The sequence below is a fragment of the Lissotriton vulgaris genome, chromosome 2_1 (assembly GCF_964263255.1).
Source record: "Lissotriton vulgaris chromosome 2_1, aLisVul1.2, whole genome shotgun sequence".
Taxonomy (NCBI): Eukaryota; Metazoa; Chordata; class Amphibia; order Caudata; family Salamandridae; genus Lissotriton; species Lissotriton vulgaris.
Genome location: NC_141687.1, coordinates 394,494,469 through 394,515,548, shown reverse-complemented (window position 1 = coordinate 394,515,548; position 21,080 = coordinate 394,494,469). Strand labels below are relative to the sequence as shown.

Below are 21,080 nucleotides of genomic sequence, written 5' to 3'. Positions count from 1 at the left end.
GTGGTAGAGAGTCACCACTTTTACGCAGTTTGTGAGCCCTTTGTGGGACGAGTAGGCAATTTCCCCTCATTTCCGAGTGGGAAAGTATCCTTTTGTCTTAAGTCACCTTCATCACAGTCACTTATTTGAGCTTGTACTTTAATATAAAAACATTAACTGTCTGTGCTTTTAAAAACGGTAACTTTCATAATAGCCAATCACATGGCTGCTGAGAACCACTTCACGAAGTGGCTACTGGGCAACATAGCTATTCCTGCAAATGGTAAAAACATAAGCTTTTTTAAATTAATGGTGAGATCATCCAATGCTATTTCCTTATCCTATTCCCCATATACGTGCATTGTGAAATGTTTGACACTCCTTTAATCGTGCGTACTAACAAATAAAATCATAAGACCATTGTGACTAACAGATTTCTTTTTCCCTTTTGCCGCAAAATGTTAAAGATGAAGAGGCGTTTGAGTCAGGTAGGTCTTATGCTGTTGAAAAGAAAGTACTTGTTGAAACTGCCATATATTTACTACTGTTGCATGATGTGTTTAAATGTGCAGAATCCAGCAAATCTTGCTCTACTGAAATCTACTTCATTCGACATAGAATGTTCCAAAGTTCTGGTTCAAACATAAGTTCTGCAATGTATGAGCTTGAAATGCGCCGAAATTTCTGGATATATTCCAGCGAGTTTGACAAACACATTTAGCACGAAACAGACATTATTTAAGACGGCAATCATTGAGCAAGGTTGTCCTCTCACCTACCTGAATTTTAAGTTAACTTGCAGTACCCGTTTGCCAAACCCGAGATCAGGCCCTGTGTCTCCCTAGCCCGTGCTCACTCAGGGCATCACTGGCAGTGTCTGTGCTGGAAACTTTCTGTCTCCTTCCCAACTCTTCCTCTTGGTTGAACCTCTCCTCCTGCCCCATGGCCTTATCTGTCTCCGGTGGGCCTTTATATGCGACCCTCTGCTAGGTACTGTAACCTGCCTGTGATGCGTTTGGAGCTTTCTACAGCCAATTCAGACTTCTATCCCTCCTGTGCCTGCATATTGGGAACCATACTGTTGGCTACTTACACTTTTCATACACAGTGTCAGTGCCCGTGTCTTCTGCCTGTTCCCTATAGCTATCTGTATCATCTACTGTACTTTTCTTCTCTTTTCTCCTGCCCCTGTCTGTTTGTGTTCTTTATCCCCTGCCCTCCTCCTTCACTCAGCTCCAATGTTTTTTGTAGTTTTATATAGCGCTGTACATGAGCATCCGTTACATTACACTAGGACACATTCATTTTTTTATAGGCGGGATAGAAAAAGTGATTTTGCCCAAAATCACAGGATGTTGAGCTGACCCTTGGACTCAAACCTGGTTCCCCAGTTCCAAAGTCAGGAGCTCTGGCATTACGTCACACCCTCTCCCCAATGTCTCCTGTCCCTGTGCCTTTGTGCCCTTTGCACTGTCTGGTTTACCTGCCTCATGCCCCTTTCTCTAGTCAGTCAGTTCCTATGTCTCCTGTTTGTTTTCACTGTCTCCCACTCTTTCCTTCAGTGAATTCCTGCGCCTTCTGCTCCTATCTCGTCTGATTTAGATACAGATAGACACATGCATGCACTTCTTCTCACAAATCCTATCACAGCCAAAATGGGTATTGCCTGGAAGTGGCATGGCCTACCAGGCCTTGAATGCTTGACTAATGGATTGGATCACTACTTTGCCCTAGAGTTCTCAGTAGATCAAGCCATGTGTCATCCATAACAGCACTACACACTTTAGAAAGGTTGACATTAATATAAAGGCCTTTAGGTAAGTCCGCGGATTACCCCTTTTGAAACATTTGCCCTATGTAGCGCCACCTCTTTTCCCCCTCTGGAAGTGCTGATCAAAAGGAATTCTTCAAATGTATTTACTTCACTCATAAGTGGATGGACAGATGTCCCCTTTGGACCATATACCGTATTGCTTTATATTGAGTCGCAAAGCATTTGAATGCTACCAGTTGCCATTGTCTATTGGTAACCATTCACAAAGCAGAATATGTCCACTGTTGAGTGGTTGCTGCCGCACCATGGCTAGTGGAGCAGATAGTGATTGAATGGACCATTGTTTCCCCCTCACCTAACCCTTGATGCCCTTCCTTGATTTGCAAATTGAGTTGGCACTGTGGCCTGGATATGCAACATTTCTGGACTTGCCTTGTGCAATTTGTACATTTTTAAACTTTGAAAACTTTGTGAACTTTGCTAAATTAAAAAAATAAAGCAGGTTAAATTCCTGCTAAATATATGTTTCACATTCAGAAATCTCTGCATGCAAAAACACATTTTACTGTGAAGGTTCTCTATGTACGTAGAGATACTTGTATAGCACAAACCTAGTTGGGAAGCAACGGTGGTTGAACAAAGGCTAAAGACCAAGAATATGAATCAGATCGTTAATAAGATGCAGGTAACAAGTGAATACTACTTAGTTTAGGGTCGAGCAACTTTCCTTGAAAAGATGTGTGTTCGGGTTATTTCTGGAATGCAGAAGGTTTATAGCAGAACTGACACTTTTGTGTCCGTTGTTTGTCATGATAGGTGCTTGGATGGAGCTCTTTAACAGTGAGTGCACTTATTGACTTTCCACCATCGCCAACACTCGCACTGATGATGTACGAGCTACTCCAAATGTTGTTTCCCCTTTGAATTATGAACGCAAGAAATGTAACTGTATGCCACGTGTATCAATAAAACAGATTTAAAAAACAAACAAAATGATAGGTGCTTAGACAGGGAAGGCCTCTAGGGCTAGATGTAGGTAACTGGGAAATACCGATTTCTAAATATCGAATTTTACCGATTCGGTATTTAGGAATCGGTATTTCAGATGTAGGTAAGAATTCAGTAAAAAAATACCGAATTCTTAATATTCGTTATTACCGAACCGGTAATTGAGATTCGGTAATAACGAATACCTACCCATTCATTCCTATGGGTACCGGGAGTTATTTCAAGGGTGCCAGGGTGTCTAAAGCATGCCCTGTTGCACCCCTGAAATGTGCATGTGTGCACATGTGGCAAACATGCATGCCCTAAGGGCATGGATGTGTGCCACATGGCACATTTCAAAAAGCAATAAAGTGCTTTTTGAAAGGAAATCGCTATTTACCACCAAATTGGAGTTGGTGGTAAATAGTGATTCCTTAAGGCTGAGGTGCACTGTTTTAAGTGCTACCTACATTGCATTTAAGGAATCGGTATTACTGATTCCTTAAATGCAAGGCCATAAAGAATCGGTATTAAGGAATCGGTATTTACCGATTCCTTAATACCGAATCCTCCCTACATCTCAAATGCCTAAATACCGGTCGGTAACGGTGAAATGTAACGAATTTCACCGTTACCGACTGGTATTTAGGCCTAGATGTAGGTAATAGCAAATTACCAAATGGTAAATACCGAATTTTACCGATTCGGTATTTACTATTCGGTAATTGCTATGTAGGTAAAAAATTCGGTAAAAATACCGAATTGGTAAGATTCGGTAATTACCGATTCGGTATTTGCCATTGATTCCTATGGGCCTTGAAGCCCATAGGATTCAACAGCAAATACCGATTTGCTAATTACAGAATCAGTAAAATTACCGATTTTACAAGAGGAACAGGGTGTCACTTTGACACCCTGTTACTGGCTTGTGTGCCACGTGACACACATACATGCCCTTAGGGCATGTCTGTGTGCCACATGGCACAGGTGTACATGCACAGATGTGCATGTACACTGGAATTCGTTATTTACCGATACGGTAAATATACCGATTCTGTACAATTTAAGGCCCCTACATCTCCATTTGTAAATAACGGTCGGTAACGGCCGAAATCGGCAGTTACCGACCGGTATTTGCCGATCTACATCTGGCCCTTAGTCACCTACATCTAGCCCCTAGTCTCCTATTTTCTAGTCTTGCACCTACATATCCAGTTTGATGATATTTTGGCTTATGGTATGACACAGTCCATTTGAAGTGATCAGTGTTTAGATCAAGTATGTCAAGATAATATTTCTGGGGGTTTTATGTGATGGAACTATCTTTAAATATGGTCCAGGTATGAAGCAGAAGTCAGTGTAGTTCCTTGAGCGTTTTAAGGTGATATAGTCAAACTTCAAGCCCTTGATGAGACTGCTACGGTATGTATAAGGCTTTCATAAATGCCAGAGCGGTGTCTGCAAGGGCCTTAAGTAGAGTGTTGCCTCCATATAGATGTGCTCATGTCGGAGAGCCAGGATTGAATGAGTGGATCTTTGCAACTGATAGATATCAAGATAAATTCAGTCTTGATTGGGTTGATCTATTGGTAGGTTCTTGAAATTCAAATCTTGAGTAGCTCAAATTGTGTTTTAAATCACTGAATATTGTTAGTAAAGGAAATTTTGAGGTAGAGTTGCATGTTGTCAGTGTGTTGATAGATCTTTATGTCTTCAAGTAGAGATTTGAGGGATTCGTTGAAGATGCATAAGAAGATGAGGAACAGGATGGAACCCAAGGTTACAATGCAGCAGATGGGGAGTTGCTGGGATTTTGATGTCTCTATCTTCATTGGTTGACGTTGGTTAGTTTAGTTCAGAAGAGAACCATTGCAGGACTGTGCAGGATAAGTCCTTGCATGTTTCCAGGATGTAGATCAGTATTTGGTGGTACACTGTGTCGAAGGCCATAGAAAGGCAGAGAGAACGGACATTTTTGTCATTGATGAGAAGGACTACTCTGTGCTCCAGCATAGCCTGAATCTTGGTTGGTGACCCTGCAGATTGTTCTTTCTGATCTGTCCCTGTAACTAGGTGAATATTGCTTTCGATGACAGGTAGGCAAGTGTTGTGGCAGACGTTAGCGAGATTATCTAGGTCCAGGATTTGTTTCTTCAGTAGGGGGAGGATAAGCCTTGTCTTGAGGGCATCGGGGAGGTTTTGTTGGCTGAGTAGAGTGGACAATATTAAGGAGAAACTTAATGTCTTTTTTGTAAGAGATGTAATGACAGATAAAGGGAGAATATAAGATTTATATCATGTGGCCTTGAGCAAGTTCAGGAAGTTGGTAAGTTCAGCATGCCATCAGAGGTTAATGGCAGTACATTTGGTGGTGGAGCATTGGACATAGGGTGTAATGTAGATATCTGTTTCGTGTTTTCAATGTGGCAACTGATTTGTTGTTCTTCTTTGGGAAGCACTTATTGATACAAGTGCATTTCTCAACTTTGGGGGAATTGGAAAGTCTGAATGTGAATTCATACAGTGCTTGACAGCTTTAAAGAGTGCTTCTCTATTGTTATTGTTAGCTGCTTTGTTGATAGAAGTCATGACGGTAGGATGTGATTGGCTAGTGGGAGAACATGACATCAGCGGGCACTTGACCTCACATACCCAGTAGATGCTAGTGCATAATTCTGGCTATCTGCTGCTGGTTGGCAGCTATGAAGCTTGCTACTGGCAAGAAGCTGTGGTGGGCCCTAACTGGCCTTATGGAATTCTTCATGTCATGGATCATTTGACCGCACTGTCAAAGGGTGATACTGGGGTGCATTGGCTCTCTGGTTTTCTGGCTTTTAAGCTTGGTTGTTGTGGAAGGGTAGTCAGGGCCCCCATTTGGCCACAGGGAGTGCCTGGAATGGTGTCAGATGTCACTTGACCTCACAGGTGTGTGCCTCGAATCAAAAAACATGTTTTGCAGGAAATGTGGAGGTGAACTTGTACAAAGTACACAAAATTTGTAACTTCAGAAAGTACAAATGTGACTGACAGTTTCCCAAAGAATTGTGCGGAATTCTATGAGAACTTAATATGACTTCTGTACGAAAGTCATGTCAGTGTTATAGATGTATCCTAATTGAAATTTTTGTTTTTGTTTGCATTATTTCAAATCCCGTTTTCAGAGGAGCTCAGAGAAGGTAAATTTAAATTCTGTGTAATGTATGTGCTGGTGATCTCATCATAAAATGAACTGTATATTAAAGCTACCTGGGCCAAAATTAAGGGCCAGCTAGAAATAAAAGTTTACATTTAAACAGGCAACAATGTTATAATCCTTTTATGGTCTCTGAAGTTAAATTAGGATAATTAAAAAATAACATATCATAATATATGGCTGGCCCTTCTCTTGTACCACAAGCCATCACTAGATGTTATGACGTATAACCAGTACTTGCACTCTATGGTACAGTAAAGAAAACACACAACATTGACCCTATTTTATAAAAAGACATTTATTTTTAGTTAAAGTGCCATAGTAAGGATGATATGATGTGATATTTCAAATAAATTCATAGACTCTTTTCTTGGTTCCCAGTAATCGCTTAACTCCAGCTCCACAGCAGTGTATAAAGGCAAAAAAGAAAATATTGCTTTCCAATTAAACAAATTTCATGTGTCCTTGGAAATCTGTATATCACTCTCACTAAGCCTATGCTCAGGAGAACGCAATCGACAATGACGCACTGAATGTTGTTGTCTTGTAAGCTCTATCAATAAAGAGATAGGTTTTTACAAAGACTGTTCGCTTTAGCCTTTGGTTACAGGCAGCTGTAGCTGTTTGCCAGCAGTGCTAACGAGCTTCACACTGCTTTTTGCTACTTCGATTGTCCTTCCAAAATGCTTGCTTGCTAGTAGTGAATCCTTCCTCTTTGTTCCTCCTTTTTATCTTCTGTTTCCTCCCATGGAGTGTGGAGCAGGGACCAAGTACTGCACCTTTACGCTTTGGTTGTTTATCTGTTCGTTTAGGGAACTAATTTTTTTCTAGTTTGCCTGTGTTCAGCTACGGCGCCTTTAGCTGCTTGCATTTTGGCACAGCATTTGTCCCTCCCACCTCCTCCTATGCTGCCGCATTTTCCTCCCACTCCCCCTTGTGCTTAGTACTCCTGTTCCTTACCCCTTCTGCCACGTTACTTGTTCTAATTGTGGTGATTTTGAACTACCGCTCCCAGACTGCATCATGCTAATAAACAGAAAGCCAAAACTGGAGCTACGTGTTGCTGATGATGTGTGATATTGGCATTTGGTTAGTACTTACCAACCCATTGCAAGGCTCATGGCACTTTCAGGGCAGTTGACTCAGTAGCTACTCAATTTGTAATACGTGTCCATTTCGTTGTTTTGACTTGTTAACAGAAACAATGTTTCAAAACTTCACAGCAAAAAATAAAGCTTTCACAAAGACAGTGGCGGCTGCTACTTAACAGCAGTGGGGGGTCGGGTCGCGGGGGGAAGAAAAGGAAAACATATTTTTTTAAATCACTTACCTGCCTGCCAACCGCCACCTTTCGATCCTCTTCGCCGGCTTCCAGGGGCAAAAATCAGGAACAGGAAGCATCCAGGCTTCCTGACTCCCCTAGCCAATCACAATGCTGCTAATTGCAGCGCAGTGATTGGTCTGAGCGCCGTGGTTCGGAGCTCGAAGGGGGCCTGGGAGCCTGGGCATGTTCTCCACCCAGGCTGTGCAATATAGGCTGGAGGAGAACATACAAAGCGTGCTTAACTGATTGACTGCCCAAGACAACTGGCAAAACAGTCAAACACACTTAGAGAGTGCCACCACTCCTTCCCATGCTCCTCTGTAACGGTTAGCCCCACCCCCTAACCAGCTGAGCAATGAAGGAAAAATAAAATGATAATGATAATGCAACATCCGGTCTCCTTCCCATGACCCAAATAAATGATGGTGCAACTTTGGTGTTCATCGTTACAAAACATTTTATCTAAATATATATGTCCAGCTAAATTGACTGTAGGCAGGGCCGTTGGAATTCAGCAGTTTTGCTGTGCAGTGGAAGGTACTTCGCAAAGGTTGGCTGATCACTTGTCAGTTGTTTATTGTTGTATTTGGGTGTTACACTGGCATTTATGAGGTGAAATCTTTGCCCAGACATTGTTGACATGAGTAAAAATAAAATGATGAAGTAATAAAATCAGAAAATGTGCCACATTACACCACAAAATTTGCCTTTCCTTGCCACATAATATAGTCAACGTGCTGCATATTTTCGTCCCAAGCTGCTGCCGCCGCATAATTCCAGTCACACTGACGGTAGGCTCTAATAATTGGTAGCCATGTGAAGAGTACTCCTTGTGCTCAATGCCTTACAGGTTGCACATCCGAGAATGTGGCGATTTGAACCCAGAACTACTGGCTTCCATCCCTAAAGCTGAATCATTTGAACGAATATACCCCGAAGCGTGATTTCAGCACAGACTTTTTAGTGAGATCTGTGCGCAGTTAGAAGTTTTATCTTTTATACCAAAACGTGTAAAAACGTAAAGCGTTTAATCCTTACATAAGCAAGAAAGTGGGAGGACCATGCATTACGAGTAGCCTTGCAGTAGCATTCTTGACGGAATCGTTGCCTGGAGTTGGAGAAGAGCGTGGAGGTAGGGTGACCAACCGTCTGTAAATTTCACGGACAGTCCGTAATTTCGGCCGTCTGTCCGTTGTCCGAGAAGGATCCTTTAACGGACGCCATTTGTCCGTAATTTTAACCGGGCACAGCTTCCACCCACCTCCCGTCTTAACTCCGAGGCTGTTCCAAAGCTCAGATACCCAGTAGCATTGGAGAGGCACAGCAGGATGGCCTCACACCTCCAGCCCTTGATGAGCTGCTAAGAGGTGCTCGATGGTGACAGAGGGAGGGGCTGTGGCTTCAGGAGCAGGGGCATCCATTCAGATGCAAACAGCCCTGAATGCGTCTCTGCAATTTAGAGGGGCCGTCGCCTCACACATTCCCTTTCTGCCAGGGCCCCAAACATCCTAGAACCGGCCCTGATTGCAGCACTGGTTCTCTTCACAGAGCGGTTCTTCAAACATGCAGCCTATAATGTAATAAAGTAAAGAAATGGCACAATCGCACCCACACTGATTAACAAAGTATGGAGGACAATCAGTTCAATCAGTTCTCTTGGAGTATCTCCTTTAAGTGCTGTACATCACAGTGGGGGACTGGTGGGATGGCAAAACTAACATTTTGGAAAGAGAGCCTGTCTTCTCGTTGTCTTGTCCAGGAGGGGGTGAGGAGCCCTCCCCCACCCTGGAAGAGACAGGATGATACTAGAATACTGCATACCCACCCCTGTGCCCACCCTGGTGGATCCTGTTCCCCCTCCTGTGATCACTCCTGCCCCCTCCTGTGATCGCTCCTGCCCCCCCAGTGATGGCTCCTGCCCCCCCCCCCATGTGGTGGCTCCTGTCCTCCCTCCCCTCGCCTGTGATGGCTCCTGTCCCCTCCTGTAGTGGATCCTGTCTCTGCCCTGGGTGGCTTCTGTCTCACTCCTGGAAAGGCTCCCGCAGTGAGGGTGAAGTTCTTGATGGGCCTCTTCTCAGAAAGGCTCAGCTCAAAATTAATATGAAAAGGTGGGCGAGTGAGTAAGTGAAGGGATCGGTGGATAGGTGGATGAATTAGTGAAAGGTTGAGTGGATGAATGAAAGATTGAATTGAAAGATAATGAGAGAGGATGGCTGGATTGATGAGTGAGTGGAAGGATGGGCGAGAGAAAAGGTAAATAGCTGGATGTATGGGTGGAAGGGTAGCTGGATGGGTAAAAGGGTGGATGGATCAGTAAAATGATGGCTGGATGAGTGAAAGCGTGGATGGTGAGTGAGTTGATGGATGAGTGAAATGATAGATGATTGATGAACTGATAAGTGCAAGGTTGAATGGATGGACAGATGAGCGAAAGGGTGGATGCAAAGACGGATGAGTGAGTGAAAGGGAGGGTAGATGGACAAAAGGATGAATAGATGAGTGAAGGAGTGAAAGGACAAATGGATGAGAGAAAGGATGGATGCGTGATAGGGTCAATGGATGGATTCTTGGGTGGATGAGTAGATGGGTGGGTGGATGGATGGAAGGAAGGATTGCTAAGTGAAAGGGTCGATAGAGAGAGAAAGGGAGGATGGATGGATGACTGAAAGGGTGGCTGGTTGGAAGGATGAGTGACTGGGAGGATGGATAGTTAGTGAAAGGATGGCTGGATGGGTGAAAGGGTAAATGACTGGATGGATGAGTGAATGAATGGATGGATGGGTAGAAGAGAGGATGGATGAGGGTACAGATGGATAGGGTGAATGGGTGGATGGATGGATGATGGATGAGTGAAAGGATGAATGAAGGGATGGATGAGTGAAATGATAGATGGACGGATAAATGATGAACAGGTTTGCAAATGGTTGAATATGTTTGGATATGGCTGGGCTTATATACTATTGCGCGACCTCTGATGTGTCTGTAAAACTTATCCAATTGTCCTGAAGTTTTGTCCTGAATTTTGACCTACTGTCCTGAATTTGTGTCCTGAATTTTGACCCTTTGTCCTGAATTTTTACAGTCACCGTCCTGAATTTGCACCCATAACAGTTGGTGACCCTACGTGGAGGGCTGGACAATACTGTGGTTGTGCATGGTAATAGTTGCAGAGACACACTTTCTGTTGCACCAAGAGCCCAGTGGCCAGGGGCAGTAGAACGATAGAGAGTGTCATCTTTGATAATATATACCCGCCCTACTTGCTACCGCAGTATCTGTGAATCACGAGATTGCCCTGATGCGCATTCCCCATTGAGCAATCCTGCTGATCGGCGACAGACTGGAACCATTCGTTTTGGTAACCAGGTTTTCAAACCTTTCCACCCTCCCATCATTTTTTTAATTCCACCCCCACCCCCCTACCCTCCCATCACTGGTTTCAATTTTCCTCATCCGCCAATATTTGCTTTCATTTTTCGCCCACCCTCTCCCGCTATTGCTTTTAATTCACCCCCAGCTTCCCATCGTAGCTTTTAATTCCCAAATGCCGCCCAGGAAGAAGAAGAGTGCGGCAAGCATGTATTCCTGGATCAGAATGCATGGCCCAGTGTGTAGTCATTGTTTAGCTATTCTGTCCCTGGTGGCACAGCACCCAGGATAATGTGCTGAATGCCTAAACACTTATGAGGTCCCAAAGGCGAGACGTATTGGCTATGCCAATGCTTGTTTGGCTTGTGGGGGCCTTTATCGCAATATTACATCAGGGCAATGAAGAATATTACTAGTTAAACTAACCGAAAAAAATGTGTACAAATCGCCAGCAATTCTATATGATATTAGTTACAATTAAAGATTCTCAGAATTGCAAATTACTAAATGGAGAATTGCATATATTGTGCAGTAACAATGCTTGTATGTTTCTTGCTTTCCCTTCATGCCTTGCTTCCAAATGACAGAAGATGAAGAGTTCACCGAATATGGTCAGAGGATCTTTATTGGTTGGTGTAATTGTTGGCTGAAAGGTTTCAGGGAGAGTTATACTGTAGGAAAATATTTGCTATATGTCTTATCCCATAGACAGAAAAGTGTGAGAGAGGCATAATGGTCATCGCCCATTCCTGCCCTTTTTTTTTGCCAGAGGCGCTGTTTTTCTTCCGTGGATGATACATAGGAACCTGCTTCCTTATGCCTAGATAATAACATCCTAGGCAACAACTTTGTTGATACACAGCTTTACTATAAAAACGTTGTTAATGCAATGTTTCCAGTGGGGCTTCTGAAGAATCTTCAGCTAAGGGGGAACCGACCTGCTGCTGTAGATTTCGATCCTGCCCCTTTAAGTGAGAACCTACCCGATAGGTTAAATGGGGGTGACTGAAGCTACACCCAGTTTCTATGATTTATTGTAAGTGGAATAACTGCTGTGAGAGCTTTTCCTGGAGTCCTGTGGCAGGCGTTGGGTTCTGGGCACCATCATTTTACAGGGACTGTCGTTTTCAAAAAGTCCCGCAAGGCATTAGGCACTACTGCATTCCCGTTCAGTTCGATAACCAGGCTATACCCTTGGTGCACTTGACTCTCCAAGGGTAGCTAGGTCGGGTAGTGAAGGCTTAGCAGGGAAGTCGGTTTAGAGTTCAGATATTATATGAAAGAGTGATAAAACCCTATACACTCTATAAACCCTATAAACTCAATGTCCAGTCAGCACTATTGCTTTGAAAGAGTATGTTTTTACTTACATAGGAGAAGTATAACAGCTAAACCGATCCCTCGTACCGCCTTCAAACAAGAGGGCCCTAGTACGTTCTAGCCCATGGCTGACACACAATTTCAGTTTTATATACTTTTTGCACTAAGGCATTGCAATTCCAATATTGAGTGACTCTGTTGACAATGTTATCCGATGGGAGCACATTTCTGAGTTCCCAGCTCTTCTCAGAAACTTCCAGGCATGTCAGTGGAACTGGAGGCGCATGACTCCTTTCTGTGATGCCAAGATTTTAATGACATGTCTGTCATTTGCCCTAGTGTCATGTTGTGGAAGGAGGGACAACGCAGTAGGATACAGCGTAGACAGAGGAAAATCTGCTGCTAATGGTACAATGCACGAACGTTTTAAAAACCCATCACCCAAGAGTGAACAGGCATTTCCGCCCAAAGAAGCATTGTGGTTGGATGGTGCCAGTTTATATGCCTACTGGGGTCCAATGGTCAGTGACAAGGTGAGCTACGGACACATTTCAATGACTGACTAGTTACAACTCCAGGTGATCCCCATTGTTGTGGTGACCAAACAGTGGACCCTTGGTACAGCATCTGGAGTAGCACCCACAGTGTCCTTGGATTGCCAAACTTTGAGGGGCCGATGTTTCGTGAACAATTGTTTATGGTTGACAGTTTTGGGTAGCTTGGGCATTGAACATGGAACCTTCATAGCGCTCACCAGTTCCAATTTGTAACTCGGGAACTCGATTTATGGTTATGGACTAGACACACCGTAAAACCACAATAACAGTAACTAGTTACACCACCCCCCGGCTGTCCTTGTTTAGTGTAACTGGTGCTCATGTAAAGTGCTGCAACACCTTCGGGTCGAGGTCACGCTTTATAAAACCGCAAATAAATAAATAAATACCAGCAAACTGGACAGTTTTGGAAAAAGATCGACCAGCTCAGTTAACTTAAAACCAGTGTGAAAGGGGAACGACCGCCTGATCCTCTCAATTAGAAAATATTGGCGCTTGAGTGTCCCCTGAAGGTCATGGACTCCCTTGCAAAGTTAGTGTATTTAGTTTGTTAATGGGCAGGTTGCCTGCTTTTCAGGGCTTCACATGGCTTTAATGGTTGCTCACTTCCTGAATATTACTCCACACAGTCTTCAGTCAACTGCGAATTGGTCAGGATTCAACTCTTCTCCTGAAACCAAGCAGTCCAGCCTCCTCTTCTTCAAGGGCAGGTCCCAGCAGCAGGGTTCCCTCCAGAGTCCAGGTTGGTGCCCAGCCTTCAGGGTAAAATAAATTCCAGAGTCCTGCTCTCAGTCAGACATTTGTCTGTGATGATACAGCTGAGATTCTTTTTTTTGGTAGTTCTATACAGCACGATCTTGGCCTAAGGGCATTAGACCACTTTACATGAGAACCAGATAACTTTACACTTTCTTTGAAGCACGGGGAGTTTAAATGAATAGCGTATAATCACAGGATGTTGGGCCAAAGTTAAAACTCGAACCTGGTTCTTCAGTTCCAAAGTCGTCATCTCTGGCCATTAGGCCATGTCCCTTCTTAAGAAGACTAGATGAATATAATCTAAGAGTGTGAGTCCCGATGATCAATCAAAATGGATTAGCCGGTCCAAAAAGCATAACCACAGTCAGCCAAAGTAGAGAAACTCTTCACAGGCTTTTACTTGAAATTCTCACAAATGAATAGAAGTGTAGACCTAAACTGATCAAGAAAATGTGGATTCCCATAGAGGTAGGGCAGACTTCCTGAGTTGGGGGGCTTTTTTTTTTATTCCGGAAGCGTCACTGGCAAAGCAGAAAGGATGAAGGCACACAATCTGGATTGAGACCGAAACAAACCTTGACTCTTTGAGCACTGTGTCAGCTCCAGCATGTTCGCAGGCAGTGTTTGGGCTAGTCTTTTGCACTCTGGCAGGGCTCCGGATTGAATGTATATATTGCAATAACAAATGTCTAGATGCAATGTCATGGCCATCTTATAATGGTACAACCGTAGTATACACAATTCCATTCCAAGATGGCTGCCTGCCTCTTTTGGCTTTAGCAACACTTGCACCACAATTGTACAAGCACTGCCAAAATGAATACGGCAAGCAAGACTGATTGGATGTGTAGATGCTTGTTAAATTTGAGTTTATTTTTTGCTCTTCCCAGCTGGGTTTCGCAGAAGCTTTCGCCTGTGCCGCAGAAAATCTCACAACACCCAGACATTCTGCTATTCACGATGCCCAAGCAGTTGCTACAGTTCTGGGGCAGCACCCTATGAGGAAGTTGTCCGGTATCAGCGGCGCCCCACAGATCGGCACCGTTTGATAGTGCTTGTGGGTAAGTCAAGGAGCTTTTTGGCACACAGTGACATCCTACTGAACATTTCTTGGTGTGAGCAAGACGCCTACTATGAGGCTTTGTTCATCACAGGTGGAACAGGTTATGCTTCTTCTGATGTTTCATAGACAAGGAATCCGGCAATTGTTGTTTCCCCAAAGAAGACAGCACAGAAAGCTGGTCCCTCCTTCTGTGACATCATAAGAGTTAAAAATGACACTTATAACTACTGCTAGCCTCAGAAGTAAGAGATGCCAGGCTTGCCCATTCTTGTTTCCATCAGATAGACTAACACATGTAGCTAAATGAATAAAACATACATGATTTCATCTGTCATCTCTCTATTTTAGTAAATCTTGTGTTTGCTAAGAAAGTGACATATATATAATATATATATATATATATATATATATATATATATATATATATATATATATATATATATACATACACATATATATATATATATATATATATATATATATATATATATATATATATATATATATATATATATATATATATATATGAGATCCTGTATCGCTTAATGCCAACAGCATCACTCTTCCACTGCACTGGAAAAACGAACAAGTCGGACCCAAATTTACGTGCAAAATTAAGTGTTCTTTATTTCCATCGAATAAAACCCAAACTGTCCTGCATGACGCGTTTCGCCTCTAGCCAGAGGCTTGATCACATGATACGCTAGTAGAGCTAAAAAGAGGGTATTTAAGGCATTTGTGAACCAATGGAAGGCGGAGTTCTATACATGAAAAAACCGCCCAAATTAACTCATTGTGGTCTCGGTTTCCGTACATATATACACAGCGGTATTTTGTTCAATGTTGGTATAAATAAAAGGCATAGTGCCCTAGTTAATAGTGCATATTCAGTTCTTAGTGGTACCACAGTATCTACTGAAAATTCTGTAGAAAAATATCATATTTACACAATTCAGGAATTACATCAATTAAGACAAATATATATATACAGTTTCATAAATAATTAAAATTCATGATATATACATATTATTTACAATAAAAGACATAGTGTCTGCAATGCAAATCCTATATGTAATTCCTATTTGTAAAAATATCAAAATGTGCAAATTCTAGCAGGTAAAGTGCAACGTGCTGTGTACATTTTTTAACCTGTAACATCTAAGTACCATATATTTTCTAAGAACATAATCGTACAACTTGATTATTCATGTAAAGAAGTAATACCACTGTCAATTTTTGAAAGGCAAACCAAAAAGACCACAATCATAATCCAGTTTCAACGAAACTATTGGTGATTTTGTGCCCCCATGTTGTAACCTCTTAAAGACTCCACGAAAAAGAAGACCCCAGTGCAAATAATATACAACTGTGAAAAAATAATAAAGTGATTATTTCTTTTCCTTTTCGTTTTTTTATCTATTTTTATATTTTCATACGTTAGAAAAAAATGACATGTAATACATTGTCACAATCATAGAGTAGGAGGTGAAAGAATATACTTTTAACTTGTATTAGATGTTATTTCTTTCTTATTTGTGGTGGACCACGCACACCACCTCTAAGATGTAACTTTACCACTAATCCCACAACTCACGACCTATTCAGTTATTTATCCAATCCAAGATCACCCTATGGGATATATGTTTTTCTCTGGGGTGTCATTCTGAATTTTATGGGGCTATAAGCTACGTTATTTATTGATTATAAACAAGTGTACAAATCTTCACCCGCATTCAGGCCCCTAGGGGCCTTGCTGTCAAGTTCGATAATGTACCTCGTTTCCAAGAGGCGTAGCTTAGCATCCCTGTCTCCTCCTCTTTTCAGTGGCGGCACGCAATCTATAGCATAATACAAAAGGCCCTTCGGATCACTGTTGTGGACCTTTTCAAAGTGGCGTGCCACCGGGTAGGTTTGGTCTTTCCCCACTATTGCCCTGATGTGCTGCAATACCCGTCTGTGCACCGGCAAGCGAGTGCTGCCTATATATCGGAGCTCACACGGGCACTGCAGCACATATACGGCAAAGTCAGTTTTGCAAGACATGCATTTTTTTATTTGTAATGGCTTGCTAGAGAACGGTGATATGTACTGGGTTTTGCTACACCCATTTTTACATGCCTTGCATGAAGCACATTTTTTGAAACCGCCTCCCAAAGCTCCCCAAGTATCAGAGATAGGTTTTTCCAGGAAATTCTTAACTAGTCTGTCTGACATTGAAACAGACTTTCTGAAGGTGATATCAGGTTTTTTAACTATGTACTTGCCAATAACGGGATCCCCCGTTATTAAATTCCAATTCTTGTAAAAGATACGTCTGATCTCTTTATGTTGCTTGCAAAAGGTAACAATTACTCTTGGTGCGATTAAATTGGTATTGTCAGTGACCCCTTCCTTTGATTTATCTTTTTTAAGGAGAGCCTCATCTCTAGAAATTGTAAGAGATCTATTTATAGCACGTTGAATTGTTCTAACAGAATATCCACGGGCCAAGAAGCGTTCTTTGCTTTCAAGTTGTAATTTTTGTCATTCTGTTTCCGAACTGCAAATCCGAACTGCAAATCGCAGCATTTCCCCAAAGGGAATGCTGTCGATCAGGTGCCGGGGGTGCTGACTAGACGCATGCAGGATTGTGTTTCCTACCGTACATACATATATGTATATATTGGTCATGTGATCAAGTCCCAAGGTAGGGACGAAACGCGTCATGGCTGCCCCTTCTGTTTGTACATGGTAACCAAATAAATATATATATTTATATATATATATATATATATATATATATATATATATATATATATATATATATATATATATATATATACATATAATAAGTTGTGTATTGTGTAATTGATATAAATAATTGGTATGCCTGAACTACTGATAATGTTTGTATATTCTGATAGAGACTTCTAACCATGTATTCCTCACCTTAGAATATTCCCCAGACATCAGACTGGATCTGTCGCGTTCTAATCTAGGACCCTGATCGATACTGTGACCTTATGCCCCTATACGGCTATAATCCCTTTGTACCCCTATATTGGCATAACCGATCAAATGCAATATTCAGAAACTCGTCTCTGGCCTCACACGAACAGAGCCACATTTCAGAATCGCTTCCTCTGCAACTTCCTTTGCAGCTCATTAGTGCAAATGACACAGCAGAAGCCACTATCTAAGATTCCTAGATTAACACTCCGAGTTCTTCAACAAGATAAAACTCAGCAACCTGGGAAAGCCCCGCTTGCTATGTTTTGATTAGTAATAGAACTCTAATGAGCACTGAGAGACGATCACTTCCTAGTGACATCTTTATTGACGTCTTATGTCCAAAAACGTACGTCAAACCAGGCACCTTTCAGGTATAAATATAAATATAAATATTACCAACGTTGCCTTAAGCAAATGCTAGCTGCCTCATAGACATCGCTGCCGTTATCGCTGCTGATGCGATCGCTGCGAACGAGCGAACGATGGTGTGGTGAACACAGGAGCTGAACAGCTGTCCCCCTGCAAGAGCCCAGCAGATGCAAGCTGCCCGCGGACGCTGCCCCTCCTCCTCCTCTTTGACGCGCTGAGAGAGATGCTGTCTTTTCTCCTGCCGAGAAATCCAGCTCCAGCGTTTCCAGACCACTCTTGCGAGTGACTGGGATATCGAGTCCCTTGAAGGAGATACCAGACCTCCAACATTCTATTTCAGAGGTATGGTGTTGACTAAACCCTTAGAGAGAATTCTTGAAGCAAACCTTGGCAAAACCAACTTAACTTAAACTGCTACTTACTTACTCCATCCCAAGTATTAGGCTTAGGTCAGGTACACTGGGGTAGGCGTAGTTAGAAGCACCAGTTGAGTACGTTAGCTGAATGTATATATGAATGTATATATGTTTTATTCATTTTAAACCATTGTATGGCTAAGAAACCATATCAATGCTTTTACAGTATTATTTCACGATACTCATCTTACTGTACGCACTTTTCATAATAACAAGTCTTGCAATTGTGGCAATTCATTTCTCTTGTATGAGAAGAAAGACTGTTCAATAAATAATACCTTTTATTGAAAACGCCCGTCTCTCTATTCTCTACATATTGTGAAAGTAATCTGCACAACAACTGACTGAGTAAAATAACTGTCTATTGTTTCACACGACTCTAGAGATTGACTCTTATCTGAGGAGCAAAGTTGTCATGTTGCACGGTTGTTGGAAAACTGAATCCCTTCTTGTCTGTACCAGGGAAGCTGATCACTTCCTATTCAGTCAAGAAAGTTTCCAGTGACCTCTGAGCTAGTTGGTAACAAACCCAATTAAGTTTAGCATAGTCAGTGGAGACCTGAAAGATCAGCACTTCTACGTCCATACTACTGTTTATGTTATTCCAATGCGCAGGGCCTATTGGGAAAATAGGAACTACACTACATGGCGCCCAAACGTTTGGTAAGGCGATAAACTAACGCAAGACGTTAGAGTAACTCAGTGGTGCATTTTTCACACAGACCCCTTTCTCCCGTAAATACTCCAATAGACGTCTGGAGTGGGTGAAAGGTTAAAATCCGCCCGACCTTAGTAGGAAGAGATTCCAATGTAAAGCTCTGGTTTATTCAACGTTGAAGGATACAGTGTTCCAAAATATTGTGCACCTAATCTTTGTCTCCTTGGAGACCTGCTCTGCAAAACCTGCATTTATAAAATGTCAGTAGAAAACAACGGAACTGATGCCGCAGTAGATGCGACTCAGCAGGGTCCCGACGGGACTACTGAACCGGGTGCAATAAGCACCCTGGCACATTTAAGAAAATCTATAACGTTAAAACTTATAGAAAATGGACTGACCACACAAGGTGGCACAGTCGTCTTCGTGATAGAGGCACACGAATATCGGCAGACAGAGGTATTCTATTCATGGATTAAATTTCCATTTGCCGCAACCCACGAGTTCCACTATTACAAAATAGGGGATCCACCGGAAGAGTACGCTCCTTTCGAGGAGACTGAAATACCATTAAAATTCCAAGAGCACCTGCTCTGGTTTAAAGGCGCCCTAAAACATAATGATCATATAACTAGGCTCGGTCCACTAGGTAGACCAGGAGCAACGTGGCCGGTTCTAGCCAGCTACACACCACATCCGGAAAAAAAATGTCTAGAGAAGAGCTGTTAGCACAGCTAAAAACATTAATTAAAATACATAGGCAATTAGTCCAATATGTAATGCGGACGGCTACAGTCCAATCAGCTGTTAATGTACCACAGCTGACCCCTCATCAGGGGAACACTAATAAAATTACACCACAGAACATACAATCATGTCTTGGTAAAACACCCGTAAAACGGGAACAAATTCCTTTCTGGTTAGCGCAGAAAATCACTCAAATAGAGGCAGTATTTCCGAATACTACCCCTATTGAGAAACATAGGATCCTGACCATCTGCCTTCCTATGGGGGTCGCACCACATTTGGAGGACTGTGACACTTGGGGTACAGTCTTTGCTTCCATTTACACAAAAACACATGGTGTCCCGTCAATGGCGGTAATACCAGAAGTGCTAAAACAGATTCAAAATGAATACGGTCCAGAACCTGCTTTAACTCTTGGTATCAAATTACTGAAAGACTTCAAGCATGTCTCGGCTATATTACTAGCCAATATAAAAGGAAAAGCAGCATCTGTGGCGATCCGCCAGAAGTTGAAGGAAACAGATATAACAGATCAACCAATTGAGCTTGCCAGAAACATAGAAAAATGCTATGAAGAACTAGGTAGAGACAGCTTGGGTGGAAAACCAGTAAAGCCCCAACTGCTCGAAAATCCTGGAAAATTATTTATTAAAAATAATTCAAACACTCCTAAAAAGAGCTGGGATTGAAATAAACAATCCACTCCCAAGGAAAAAGTTTTCCAGTCCAGAGGAAGGTCTCCTCGACGGAGGGAAAGAACTCCGACTCGAGAACACCAGTCTCCCCAGAGGGAGCCCTCTGAGAAAAGATATAACCTTATAAATAGGGATAATTTGAAGAAGCCTGATAGATATCAAAGTATTGATACACGTCCCTCTTGATCTTTTTCGCAGAAATCGGAAAGAAGAGGACGGTCAGACCCAGGAGAGCACACCAAGTCCAAAGACAAGGAACCTGCTCAAAGTAAAAAATCTCAATTTCCGAAAAAGAAGGTAGCCAGTATTAGAGTAATCAACCATGCCGAGAATACTGAGGACACAGTTGAAAAACAGGGAGTGGGCACAGACAATGTTAGACAGTGCAGCAGAAATCAGTATAGCCCGCAAGATCCTGATGAGTCATCTGGAGACAGTGGACACGAATGAATACATTCAGGTTGAAACTGCCGACACAAGACTTAGCGAGCCCCATAAGATATACGAAATAACATTGCGTATAGAGGGTGATAAGACTAGGAAAATAAGGGGTCTATTTTGGGATAAACTCTCAAAAGGCTATGATATTCTGTTAGCTGAAAAAGATTGGCCCCCAGAGTTTGTCAGGGAGTGACCTCGTGGCGAAGAAATGATTATGCCTGCCGTCTCGAATCACATTCCGATTCACAAAAAATATACTTATGCAAGGAAATGGGCAATCGCCCAGGCACCAGCATTATATAAAAATCATGTAGGATGGGATGAGGACCTTCCTCCTCACAAAATCCAGTTAAAAAATCAACCAACTGCACAAAGGCAGTATCCCATTAAGCAAGAAGCTAAAAAATAAGTCAGGGAGATTTTAGATCAACTTGAATA

The 21,080-nt window shown here is 42.4% G+C and overlaps 1 protein-coding gene across 1 annotated transcript in view; it reads left to right on the top strand.

The window, feature by feature from the left end:
- MPP4 (MAGUK p55 scaffold protein 4) overlaps positions 1-21,080 on the top strand; it is a 296,409-nt gene that overhangs the window by 174,390 nt on the left and 100,939 nt on the right. Inside the window, exons 14-17 of the mRNA XM_086958555.1 lie at positions 447-467; positions 5,902-5,916; positions 11,214-11,255; positions 14,153-14,323. Coding sequence (XP_086814681.1) covers positions 447-467; positions 5,902-5,916; positions 11,214-11,255; positions 14,153-14,323 — 249 coding nt within the window. The remainder of the gene's footprint in view (positions 1-446; positions 468-5,901; positions 5,917-11,213; positions 11,256-14,152; positions 14,324-21,080) is intronic.